The sequence below is a fragment of the Pseudophryne corroboree genome, chromosome 5 (genome assembly GCF_028390025.1).
Source record: "Pseudophryne corroboree isolate aPseCor3 chromosome 5, aPseCor3.hap2, whole genome shotgun sequence".
NCBI lineage: Eukaryota > Metazoa > Chordata > Amphibia > Anura > Myobatrachidae > Pseudophryne > Pseudophryne corroboree.
In genome coordinates, this window is record NC_086448.1 from 671,922,987 (window position 1) to 671,937,186 (window position 14,200).

The window sequence follows — 14,200 nt, forward strand, 5'->3', positions numbered from 1 at the left end:
CAATCCCGGGATTGAATCCCGGCCGTTTTTGGGCCTAAATCCCGGGATCCCGCCGATCCCGATCCCGGGATTGGCCTCCCTAATATGCAGATATAGGTCAGCTCTCCCATCATAGTACAACAGATTACAATTTACAGTACATTTAAGATATAAACCCAAATGATGTTAGGAGAGGTCACTTGGTGCACAGATAAGAACCAGATCCATTACCAAAGATGCCCAAAGGTCCTTTCAGAATCAGAATGTCTAGTTAATTATTTCTGTAGTGACCCAGTACCATTAACAGAAGACATTTACACAAGTGCATCTCTGTCTTACCTTTATTTATAATAATGACTTAACTAATAAAAGCATCACTTAACCTCTACTGTTATCCTGATACTCATCTTAATTAATTAATTAATTAAGAACGCTGAAAGAATCTGAAGTGTCATTCAGTATCCTGAAAAATGAAAATGCTTGTAAAACATGTCATACACAATGTCGGACTGGAGGATGAAGGGCCCACCGGGGAAATGCATTTGCAGGGGCCTATGGTTAGGGGTGTGGCCAATCTCCAGAGGTTTGGCTAACCATTAGAGAATGCATGGTCTGTGCCCCTTGATAAATATATACAGTAAATACTGCTAGTGCATGCATGATAATGTACCAGATTAACAAAGGCAATGCACTGTAGAAAATACACCATAGTACTGTGCAGTATAATGTAACATATGTATAAAATATAATTCAGGCGCACAGTCTGGAACCTGATCTCTAGAGGATGAGGTGGGGCCCACTGGGGGTTTCCCCTGTATCCCTGTGGGCCAGCCCAACCCTGGTCATACAAATATATATATAACATATTCAGTTAACTTCACTATTCTTTTTTGACTTCTAAACAAATAAATACATTTGTTTTTGAAAATTGACTCCCTATCTATCTATCTATCTATCTATCTCTATCTATCTATCTATCTATCTATCTATCTATCTATCTATCTATCTATCTATCATCTGTCTGTCTATCATTGCCATTAACTGAAAATTCCCAGCTTCCTATTTGTAATACTGTACTTCTGTCCTTTTCATTTTGCAGCTGTTACATATCATATAACTTTATATACTGTTGATATGCTGGAAAACAAAAATAAGTTGCGTCTTGGAATGTGCTTGCATGGGAAACATGGTGACACCGGACACAGATATGTTACCTGGCAGCATGCACAGAAAGAGAATGGAGATGAGGTAAGCCAACATATATGTTATTTGATTGATATTGTATAGTAAACAGGATGTATAAAATTCACTTACTGGGGAATTGTTTCTTCAAATTTCCCCTGAGCTTACCTCTCGGGTCTGGGACTCCAGGTCGACAACAAAAAGGTCGACACACCTTAGGTTGACGCCAATTGGTCGACACACCTTAGGTCGACATGGACAAAATGTCGACATGGAAAAAGGTCGACATGAGTTTTTTTATGGTTTTTTGGTGTCGTTTTCTTCGTAGAGTGACCGGGAACCCCAATTAGTGCACCGCGTCCCCTCGCATGGCTCGCTTCGCTCGCCATGCTTCGGGCATGGTGCCTTCGCTCCGCTCCGCTTCGCTCGGCACAGATTACCGTTCCAATCGTAGTCCACGTGGATCGTTAAGTATGAAAAGGTTCCAAAAAAGAAAAAAATTGTGAAAAACTCACGTCGGCCCTTTTTCCATGTCGACCTTGTTCCTGACGACCTTTTGTCCATGTCGACCTAAGGTGTGTCGACCAATTGGCGTCGACCTAAGGTGTGTCGACCTTTTTGTTCTCGACCTGGAGTCCGGATACCTACCTCTCTTACCTCTCACCGGGACATGCTCTTAAACTGAAGGGAGCTAGGGTCAGGAAAAATGACTGCACAGATATGGTTGTGGACGGGTTCAATATAGAGGTGGTAGAGAGTCGGACTGATACAATAGAACAATGTAAACATGCATGGGAAAGACATAAGGATAACCTTACAAAGAAATAAGGATCAAATAGGGTTTGAGGTAACAATATTGTTAAAAAAAAAAGGGGGAGACTAGATTGGCCAAAAGGTTCTTATCTTCCATCAAATTCTATGTTTCTATGTAACCTATGACATATGGCGTGAGACACCCAGCGCAACTAAGATGTTCTGTATTTTACTTTCAATTTTAGCATCTTAGTCGCATTGCAGATACAGAGAAAAGCCACTCACAGTGTACCAGCCTGCGACTTTACTGGCAATGAAATTGGTTTTACACACGTATAAAGTTGCAGATGAAGGATAAAAGAACTCGGCATGAGGAAAAGCGGCAGTGTAGCCCTTTACATAGTTTTGCACACAGATGTACAAATACCACACATCATATTAATCAGGGTAATCTAGCAAAGCAGTCTTGTTGCTCCCAGTTGTTTTATTTATGTGAATAGCAGGGCCGAAACTAGGATTTGCGGCACCCGGGGCAAGGTAGTAATTTGGCGCCCCCCGCCCCTTTCAAAAATAAAAAAATGAGACTATGCAACACAATAGAGCCCCTTATATATAATACACAACACAGTAGTAATGCCCTTTATCACAAATTATGCCATACAATAGTATCTCTTCTACATGTTATGCCACACAGTACTAATGCACCTTATACACATAATGCCACACAGTAATAGTGCCCTTAGGTTCAAGTGTGGCAAGCAAAGCAGGGATGTTCTGAAGCAGTTTAGTTAAGACACCATCAATAAACAGTACAGTACATATATACACAGCCCCTGAATATACACATACCCCCAATAAACATATATACAGTACATGCTATATTGTGACAATTTACATCCCTTCAAGTACCCACCCTGGGTACCAAATGTTGCATCACATTGCTGCAGCACGCACACACACACAATGGGCTACACGGCACTACTCCAACACTCACACACACTGGGTTACACTGCACTGCTCCAGCGTACACATACCGGGTTACACTGAACAGCTTCAGCACACACACACAGGTTTATACTGCACTTTTTCCAGCACGCACGTACGTACGTACGTACGTACGTACGCACGCACACACACACACACACACACAAACCCTGTGCTGAAGTGACGCTGACACTGTGTGTGTGCATAGTGTGAGCGGAGCAGGGGCGGTGTCTCTTCAGGCCATGCACGCACGTACGTACGCACGCACACACACACACACACACACACAAACCCTGTGCTGAAGTGACGCTGACACTGTGTGTGTGCATAGTGTGAGCGGAGCAGGGGCGGTGTCTCTTCAGGCCATGCCATTCAGCATTACATGCCTCTGCTGGCACTCACTGCTTTGCACCAGGGGCAAACACGAAATTTGTAAGGGGGGTTTCTGTGCGCACATATGTTTATAATATATATATATTTCTCTGACGTCCTAGTGGATGCTGGGAACTCCGTAAGGACCATGGGGAATAGACGGGCTCCGCAGGAGACTGGGTACTCTAAAAGAAAGATTAGGTACTATCTGGTGTGCACTGGCTCCTCCCTCTATGCCCCTCCTCCAGACCCCAGTTAGAATCTGTGCCCGGCCAGAGCTGGATGCACCTAGTGGGCTCTCCTGAGCTTGCTAGAAAGAAAGTATTTGTTAGGTTTTTTATTTTCAGTGAGATCTGCTGGCAACATACTCACTGCTATGTGGGACTGAGGGGAGAGAAGCAAACCTACCTGCGTGCAGCTAGCTTGTGCTTCTTAGGCTACTGGACACCATTAGCTCCAGAGGGTTCAAACACAGGGCCTGACCTCGATCGTCCGTTCCCGGAGCCGCGCCGCCGTCCCCTTTGCAGAGCCAGAAGACAGAAGAAGGAGATAAAATCGGCGGCAGAAGACTCCAGTTTTCATTAAGCTAGCGCACAGCACTGCAGCTGTGCGCCATTGCTCCCACTGCACACCACACACTCCGGTCACTGTAGGGTGCAGGGCGCTGGGGGGGGGGGCGCCCTGGGCAGCAATAAGTATACCTTTTGGCAATATATACACATAATACAGTCTGGAAAACTGTATATGTGTAAAACCCCCGCCATTTTTAGTCAGAAACAGGACAGAAGCCCGCCGCTGAGGGGGCCGGGCCTTCTTCCTCAGCACACCAGCGCCATTTTCTCTTCACAGCTCCGCTGGAAGGAAGCTCCCCAGGCTCTCCCCGGCAGTATCCTGGTACACAAAGGGTTAAAAGAGAGGGGGGGGGGGGAGGGACATAAATTTAGGCGCAAAATTTGTATATACAGCAGCTACTGGGTAAACACTGAGTTGTAGTGTAATCCCTGGGTTATATAGCGCTGGGGTGTGTGCTGGCATACTCTCTCTCTGTCTCTCCAAAGGGCCTTGTGGGGGAACTGTCCTCAAATAGAGCATTCCCTGTGTGTGTGGTGTGTCGGTACGCGTGTGTCGACATGTCTGAGGTAAAAGGCTCCTCTAAGGAGGTGATAGAGCGGATATGAGTGTGAGAGGGTGTCTCCATCGACAACGCCGACACCTGTTTGGATATGTGTAAGTGCTAAGATTAATTTATTGCACAAAAGGTTAGGGAACAGACAGGAAATCTACCCTTGTCTGTCCCTATGTCACAGAGACCTTCAGAGTCTCTCAATGCTCACTGTCCATAATAACAAACACTGGTATCGACATGGAGTTTAAATCCACTGTCGACTACGATAATGCAAAGTTACAGCCAAGATGGCTATAAGGTATTCAATATATGATTATTGAAATAATAGATGATTTGCATATCACTGATGACTCATCTGTCCCTGACACGAGAGTACACATGTTTAAGGGGAAGAATGCTGAGGTAAATTTCCCTCCTCTCATGAGGAAAAAGAGCGGGAATCTCCAGACAAGAGACGGCAGCTTCCCACAAGCTTCCCACAAGAGAATTCTCAGGCTGTATCCTTTCCCCACTAGGGCCAGGATATGTTGAGAATCTTCCCCTGGGGTGTCCTGTTTGCACAGACGGTAGCACTTGCTATTCTCAGGGATCCTGCAGATAGCATGCACATTCTAGTATACTACCCAGACCGGCGATTATGTCGGCATGGGTTTATAGCGCTGTGGCAGCGTGGACAGGTACCTTATCAGCAGAGATGAGACCCTAGTATGCAATATAAATATATTAAATGCTGTCTTAAGTGATAGATATATAGTTATAAAGCATGCCCAAAGAGACATGACTATACTGGGTCCTAGAGTCAAAGCTATGTCGATCTCTGCTTGACGTGTCCTGTAGAATATGCATTGGACAGATGATGCCGACTTAAGAGGCATATGGAAGGCTGAGGATTGTGTGGAGAAGGGTTCTCGGGCCTGGTCTCCACAGCTATAGCTGGTAATTCTGCTAGTTTGCCTTATATTCCTGCACACAGGCCCGGCGCTACCCGCTCAGCAAAGGGATGCAGTGCAGATAGGTGCCAGGAACGAGAGGCGCTTTCCCTACACTGCATCCCCGCTGCTGCGCCTGGCCTGCCGAGAATCAGTGGAGGATGGCAGTGTGTGCCTCGCCGCTACCATCGCTAGCGGCAGCACAGCGGGGCTGTAATCAATCAGTCCCCGCTGTGAGTAATCTTTGTATGCTACTGCTTCGGATCAGAGATTCTAGATCCATTATGATGTCTGCCGGAGTCTGGATTAATCGAGCACAGAGCTGCTCAGTCATGATCATGAGCCTGCGTGACCCAGCAGCAGCACTGGTGTATGCAGTTCTCTGCCAGCCTACATGATGACCAGCTCAAATATCACAGCCAGCAGCCCGGCAGTCTCTTAACAGAAAGATATAAAAGTAGGGTGCGTTTTCAATGCTTCATAATTGTCTCGTTATAGAGAAAATATTGTCTTATGTGAAGGCAGTGTTTCTCTGAATATCTGTGTATCTTCACTTGGCAGCACTCCTTAATATTCTGTACAGCAAAATCACTTTTTATGCACTTCTATAGTTGTAATTTAAGTTGATAATTTTCAAAGTGCTAAAAGCAGACCTATGTATCAAGCCCTGGTTGGGGCTGTCATCGCATATTAGGATTGAGCAATGGTTGCCCCAGGACGGGACCACGTTTTTTTTAAATATAATAAATAAATATTCAAACGTGAATATTTAATGGGCACTTGCAGTCTATTTTGTTATCTATCAAGGAAAAGCTCGGCCTATATAACTTTATTAGCACATAATGTGAGACAGTAATGGATATACATTGTGAAAATGTTTTGAAACTCCGTGATTGATGACTGCTGTAACTTTCATATGCTTTGCTATGAGGCATACTGTATACTGCAGTGTCTGTAACGGTTACCTGCTCCCAATTCTGCCTCCAAAATTATGCACGTACTGATCCCTCCCTACCACTGGAACTCTCTTCTCCGTATCAGACTATCCACCTCACTCCAAAGCTTCAAGCTGGCTCTAAAAAAACACTTCTTAATTAACCCTTTGATGCATTAAGTATAATAACCTAATGTGAGATTTAAAAAAAAAATAATGTTTTTTTGTTAGTCTTCAGGGCTTATAAAAACAGAAAAAGTTTTTTTTTATAAAACTAGAGAAGTTATACACATGATCACTTGAGTGGACAACATGGATCTACAACAGGGGGGGCATTATGTGTGTAAGCGTCACTGGTACAGGGGGCGTTATGTGTGTAAGCGTCACTGGTACAGGGGCGTTATGTGTGTACGCGTCACTAGTACAGGGGGCGTTACGTGTGTAAGTGTCACTGGTACAGGGGGCGTTACGTGTGTAAGTTTCACTGGTACATGGGCGTTACGCGTGTAAGCGTCACTGGTACAGGGGGCGTTACGCGTGTAAGCGTCACTGGTACAGGGGGCGTTACGCGTGTAAGCGGCACTACTACAGGGAGCTTTATGTGAATACATGTCACTGCTACAGGAGGCATTATGTGCACTGTCCCTTTTGTAAAGTATGGGAGGGCGCAAATTTATAGTTTGCAGGAGGGCGCCGAACACCCTAGCACCGGCCCTGCCTGCACAGCCTAAGGAAAGCACGACATTATTAAATGCAGCCTTTTGTATAAAGAAACAAGAAAGTCTGAGGGGCGTCCTTTCTTGTTAGAGCCGGGCAGATAGTTCCCAGGAACAGAAGTCCTCCCCGGCCCCTACAAAAATCCACCAATGTCGCTGGGGCTCCACAGGCGGAGCTAGGCCCGGTGGGGACACGCCTTCGTAAGTTCAGCCACAAGTGGGTTCACTCCCTGTTCGATCCCTGGGCAATAGATATTGTGTCTCAGGGATACAAGCTGGACTGTGAGAAGATGCCCCCTCACCGGCGGCCCTGCGGGCTTCCCCCCAAGAGAGGGAGCCAGTGTTATCTGCAATTCACAAATTGTATCTTTAACAGGTGGTGGTCAAGGGTCCCCTCCTTCAACAAGAGGGTGTTATTATTAGACCATGTTGTAATCCCGAAACCAGACGGTTCGGTCAGACCCATATTGAATTAAAAATCCCTGAACATATACCTGAGAAGGTTCAAGTTCAAGATGGAATCGCTAAGAGCGGTCAGTGCAAGCCTAAAAAGGGGGAGACTTTATTGTGAATCGGGACATAAGGGATGCATACCTTCAGGTCCCCATTTATCCACCTCATTAGGCGTACCTCAGAATTGCGGTACGGGATTGTCATTACCAATTTCAGCCCCGAGAATATTCACCATGGTAATGGCGGATATGATTGTGCTCCTGCGGAAGCAAGGTGTCACTATTATCACGTACTTGGACGATCTCCTCATAAAAGCGAGATCAAGAGAGCAGTTGCTGAACAGTGTATCACTTTCTCTGGAAGTGTAACGGCAACACGGCTGGATTCTATATATTCCAAAGTCGCAGTTGGTTCCTACAGCTCATCTGCCTCTCCTAGGCACGATCCTAGACACAGACCAGAAAAGGGTTATCTCCTGATAGAGAGAGCTCAGGAGCTCATGACACTGGTCAGGAATCTATTAAAACCAAAACAGGAGTGCATCACTGCACTCGAGTCCTGGGAAGGATGGTGGCATCATACGAGGCCATCCCCTTAGGCAGGTTCCATGCGAGGACCTTCCAATGGGACTTACTGGACAAGTGGCCCGGATCACCTCTTCAGATGCATCGGTTAATCACCCTATCCCCCAGTGCCAGGGTGTCTCTCCTGTGGTGGCTGCAGAGTGCTCACCTTCTCGAGGGCCGCAGATTCGGCATTCAGGACTGGATCCTGGTGACCACGGATGCAAGCCTCCGAGGGTGGGGGTCAGTTACACAGGGAAGAAATTTCCAAGGTCTGTGGTCAAGTCAACTGACTTGCCTTCACATCAATATCCTGGAACTAAGGGCCATATACAACGCCCTAAGTCAAGCGGAGATCCTGCTTCGCGACCAACCGGTTCTGATCCAGTCAGACCGCAGGGGTTCATGTAAACCGCCAAGGCGGCACAAGGATCAGGGTGGCGAGGGTAGAAGCCACCAGAATTCTTCGCTGGGCGGAGAATCAAGTAAGCGCACTGTCAGCAGTGTTCGTTCCGGGAGTGGACATCTGGGAAGCAGACTTCCTCAGCAGGCACGACCTCCACCCGGGAAAGTGGGGACTTCATCAGGAAGTCTTCACGCAGTTTGCAAATTGATGGGAACTGCCTAAGGGGGACTAGATGGCGTCCCACCTCAATAAAAAGCTAAAAAAGGTTTTACGCCGGGTCAAGGGACCCTCAGGTGATAGCTGTGGTCGCACTAGTAACACCGTGGGTGTTCCAGTTGGTCTCTGTATTCCCTCCTCTTCCTCTCATACCCAAGGGCTGAGAATTGTAATAAAAGGAGGAGTGAAAACAATATTCTTTGCTCCGAATTGGCCAAGAAGGACTCGGTACCCGGAGCTGCAGGAAATGCTCTCAGAGGACTCAGGGCTTCTGCCTCTCAGACAGGACATGTTGCAACAGGGGCCCTGTCTGTTCCAAAATTTACCGCAACTGCATTTGATGGCATGGCGGTTGAACACCGGATCCTAGCGGAAAAGGGCATTCCGGATGCAGTTATTCCTACGCTGATAAAGGCTAGGAAAGACGTGACAGCAAGACTTTTTCACTGTATATGGCGAAAATAGGTTGCTTGGTGTGAGGTCGGGAAGGCCCTACAGTGGAATTCCAGCGGGGTCGATTCCTGCACTTCCTACAGTCAGGAGTGACTATGGGCCTAAAATTAGGATCCATAAAGGTCAAGATTTCGGCCCTATACATTTTCTCTAAAAATGAACTGGCTTCACTGCCTGAAGTTCAGACGTTGTTCCGGGGGTGCTGCATATTCAGCCTCCTTTTGTGCCACCGGTGGCACCTTGGGTTCTTAACGTTGTGTTGGATTTCCTGAAATCCCACTGGTTTGAGCCACTTAAGACCATGGAGCTAAAATATCTCACGTGGAAAGTGGTCATGCTATTGGCTTTAGCTTCGGCTAGGCGTGTGTCAGTATTGGCGGTTTTGTCATGTAAAAACCCTTATCTGATCTTCCATATGGACAGGGCAGAATTGAGGACTCGTCCCCAATTTCTTCCTAGGGTGGTATCATCGTTTCATTTGAACCAGCCTATTGTGGTGCCTGCGGCTACTAGGGACTTGGAGGATTCCAAGTTGCTGGACGTAGTCCGGGCTTTGAAAATTTATGTTTCCAGAAAGGCGGGAGTCAGAAAGTCTGACTCGCTGTTTATTCTGTATGCAGCCAACAAGGTTGGCGCTCCTGCTTCAAAGCAGACTATTGTTCGCTGGATCTATAGCACGATTCAGCTGGTTCACTCTGCGGCTGGGTTGCCGCATCCAAAATGGTGAAAGCCCATTCCACAAGGAATTGGGCGGCTGCCCGAGGGGTCTCTCGGCTTTACAGCTTTGCCGAGCTGCTACTTGGTCGGGGTCAAACAAGTTTGCTAAGTTCTACAAGTTTGATACCCTGGCTGAGGAGGACCTTGAGTTTGCTCATACGGTGCTGCAGAGTCATCCGCACTCTCCCGCCCGTTTGGGAGCTTTGGTATGATCCCCATGGTCCTTACGGAGTTCCCAGCATCCACTAGGACGTCAGAGAAAATAAGAATTTACTCACCGGTAATTCTATTTCTCGTAGTCCGTAGTGGATGCTGGGCGCCCGTCCCAAGTGCGGACTCTCTGCAATACATATATAGTAATTGCTTAACTAAAGAGTTACTGTTATGAGCCATCTGTTACTGAGGCTCAGTTGTTGTTCATAATGTTAACTGGGTATGGTTATCACAAGTTATACGGTGTGATTGGTGTGGCTGGTATGAGTCTTACCCTGGATTACAAATCCTTTCCTTGTAGTGTCAGCTCTTCCGGGCACAGTTTCCTTAACTGAGGTCTGGAGGAGGGGCATAGAGGGAGGAGCCAGTGCACACCAGATAATACCTAATCTTTCTTTTAGAGAGCCCAGTCTCCTGCGGAGCCCGTCTATTCCCCATGGTCCTTACGGAGTTCCCAGCATCCACTACGGACTACGAGAAATAGAATTACCGGTGAGTAAATTCTTATTACATATATATATATATATATATATATAAAAATACCACCAACATGCCTCATACATGTGTACAATTGTAACAATGTATACTGTACAACAGTATATGTGTATTACCATTATGAAACACGCAAACTACCCCCCCTACATAAACAGTCAGACTGTAGATTACACAGACAGACTGCCCCTCCCAGCATGCACCCACTCAGACTGTAGACAGATTACACACACACAGACTCACACTGTCCCCTCCCTCCCCCACTCACACTGGACTGCATATAGCGGGTCATTCCGAGTTGTTCGCTCGCTAGCTGCTTTTAGCAGCATTGCACACGCTAGGCCGCCGCCCTCTGGGAGTGTATTTTAGCTTAGCAGAATAGCGAACGAAAGATTAGCAGAATTGCGAATAGAAAATTCTTAGCAGCTTCTGAGTAGCTCCAGACCTACTCCTACACTGCGATCAGCTCAGCCCATTTTGTTCCTGGTTTGACGTCACAAACACACCCAGCGTTCGGCAGGCCACTCCCCCGTTTCTCCAGACACTCTCGCGTTTTATCCTGGCACGCCTGCGTTTTTCTGCACACTCCCAGAAAACGGCCAGTTTCCGCCCAGAAACACCCACTTCCTGTCAATCACACTCCGATCACTTCAACGATGAAAATTCTTCGTTCGGACATGAGTAAATCTACTAAATTTTGTGCTAAATTACTTAACGTGTGCGCACTGCCTTCCATGCGCATTTTTGCCTTAATCGCTCCGTTGCAAAAATCTGCAACGAGCGAACAACTCGTAATGACCCCCATAGACTAATATACACAGACTCACACTGTGTGCCCACTGCCCTCCCCCCACACACTACACACAACTGCAGATTATACCCTCCCACATCAGGAAGACACAGTACCAATGGCAGGGTTACTAGTATTACCTGCTGTCCAGTACTGCATCCAAGGAGTGAAGTAAATAACTTGTTCAAAAGCAGCGTGGCCAGCTCAGTGCTTGGGAGGAGGAGCGCACGCTGCTGCAGCTCAGATCACAGCACAGTCTCCCAAACCTCTGCCCAGGCTAGTCTGTGAGCTCTCCGTCTGTCTCACAGAGGGAGGGCCAGGATGGGGGAGATGAATCACTGCGCTTCGCCACTCGGCGGTAAATCTGGTTACGCCTGCGGGCACAAGCGGGTCCTGTCAGCGCCCCCTCTAATTGGGCGCCCAGGTCACATGCCCCCTTAGCCCCACTAGTTACGGCCATGCGAATAGGGTGCACATTTTGAGCAAGAAAGAAGCTCTGGCGGCCAATGTCACACTGGAGCTGGTGCACAGAGAGGGGCTGCTTGGAGCAACTAAAGCAGCAGTAAGAAAGGACACATCTGTATCTAGGTTAAAGCATATAATTTTACTGCAGTTTAAAACTAGTTTTTGCAGAAAAAAAATGAAATTACTAGAGATGAGCGCCTGAAATTTTTCGGGTTTTGTGTTTTGGTTTTGGGTTCGGTTCCGCGGCCGTGTTTTGGGTTCGAACGCGTTTTGGCAAAACCTCACCGAATTTTTTTTGTCGGATTCGGGTGTGTTTTGGATTCGGGTGTTTTTTTCAAAAAACACTAAAAAACAGCTTAAATCATAGAATTTGGGGGTCATTTTGATCCCAAAGTATTATTAACCTCAAAAACCATAATTTACACTCATTTTCAGTCTATTCTGAATACCTCACACCTCACAATATTATTTTTAGTCCTAAAATTTGCACCGAGGTCGCTGTGTGAGTAAGATAAGCGACCCTAGTGGCCGACACAAACACCGGGCCCATCTAGGAGTGGCACTGCAGTGTCACGCAGGATGGCCCTTCCAAAAAACCCTCCCCAAACAGCACATGACGCAAAGAAAAAAAGAGGCGCAATGAGGTAGCTGTGTGAGTAAGATTAGCGACCCTAGTGGCCGACACAAACACCGGGCCCATCTAGGAGTGGCACTGCAGTGTCACGCAGGATGGCCCTTCCAAAAAACCCTCCCCAAACAGCACATGACGCAAAGAAAAAAAGAGGCGCAATGAGGTAGCTGTGTGAGTAAGATTAGCGACCCTAGTGGCCGACACAAACACCGGGCCCATCTAGGAGTGGCACTGCAGTGTCACGCAGGATGTCCCTTCCAAAAAACCCTCCCCAAACAGCACATGACGCAAAGAAAAAAAGAGGCGCAATGAGGTAGCTGACTGTGTGAGTAAGATTAGCGACCCTAGTGGCCGACACAAACACCGGGCCCATTTAGGAGTGGCACTGCAGTGTCACGCAGGATGTCCCTTCCAAAAAACCCTCCCCAATCAGCACATGATGCAAAGAAAAAGAAAAGAAAAAAGAGGTGCAAGATGGAATTGTCCTTGGGCCCTCCCACCCACCCTTATGTTGTATAAACAAAACAGGACATGCACACTTTAACCAACCCATCATTTCAGTGACAGGGTCTGCCACACGACTGTGACTGATATGACGGGTTGGTTTGGACCCCCCCAAAAAAGAAGCAATTAATCTCTCCTTGCACAAACTGGCTCTACAGAGGCAAGATGTCCACCTCATCATCACCCTCCGATATATCACCGTGTACATCCCCCTCCTCACAGATTATCAATTCGTCCCCACTGGAATCCACCATCTCAGCTCCCTGTGTACTTTGTGGAGGCAATTGCTGCTGGTCAATGTCTCCGCGGAGGAATTGATTATAATTCATTTTAATGAACATCATCTTCTCCACATTTTCTGGATGTAACCTTGTACGCCGATTGCTGACAAGGTGAGCGGCGGCACTAAACACTCTTTTGGAGTACACACTTGTGGGAGGGCAACTTAGGTAGAATAAAGCCAGTTTGTGCAAGGGCCTCCAAATTGCCTCTTTTTCCTGCCAGTATAAGTACGGACTGTGTGACGTGCCTACTTGGATGCGGTCACTCATATAATCCTCCACCATTCTATCAATGTTGAGAGAATCATATGCAGTGACAGTAGACGACATGTCCGTAATCGTTGTCAGGTCCTTCAGTCCGGACCAGATGTCAGCATCAGCAGTCGCTCCAGACTGCCCTGCATCACCGCCAGCGGGTGGGCTCGGAATTCTGAGCCTTTTCCTCGCACCCCCAGTTGCGGGAGAATGTGAAGGAGGAGATGTTGACAGGTCGCGTTCCGCTTGACTTGACAATTTTGTCACCAGCAGGTCTTTCAACCCCAGCAGACTTGTGTCTGCCGGAAAGAGAGATCCAAGGTAGGCTTTAAATCTAGGATCGAGCACGGTGGCCAAAATGTAGTGCTCTGATTTCAACAGATTGACCACCCGTGAATCCTTGTTAAGCGAATTAAGGGCTCCATCCACAAGTCCCACATGCCTAGCGGAATCGCTCCGTGTTAGCTCCTCCTTCAATGTCTCCAGCTTCTTCTGCAAAAGCCTGATGAGGGGAATGACCTGACTCAGGCTGGCAGTGTCTGAACTGACTTCACGTGTGGCAAGTTCAAAGGGCATCAGAACCTTGCACAACGTTGAAATCATTCTCCACTGCGCTTGAGACAGGTGCATTCCACCTACTATATCGTGCTCAATTGTATAGGCTTGAATGGCCTTTTGCTGCTCCTCCAACCTCTGAAGCATATAGAGGGTTGAATTCCACCTCGTTACCACTTCTTGCTTCAGATGATGGCAGGGCAGGTTCAGTAGTTTTTGGTGGTGCTCCAG

At 47.2% G+C, this 14,200-nt stretch overlaps 1 protein-coding gene across 1 annotated transcript in view; it reads left to right on the plus strand.

The window, feature by feature from the left end:
- Positions 1–14,200, plus strand: part of RP1 (RP1 axonemal microtubule associated) — a 1,008,071-nt gene that overhangs the window by 906,675 nt on the left and 87,196 nt on the right. The window contains exon 53 of the mRNA XM_063923729.1: positions 1,079–1,227. Within this exon, the coding sequence (XP_063779799.1) occupies positions 1,079–1,227 (149 nt within the window). The remainder of the gene's footprint in view (positions 1–1,078; positions 1,228–14,200) is intronic.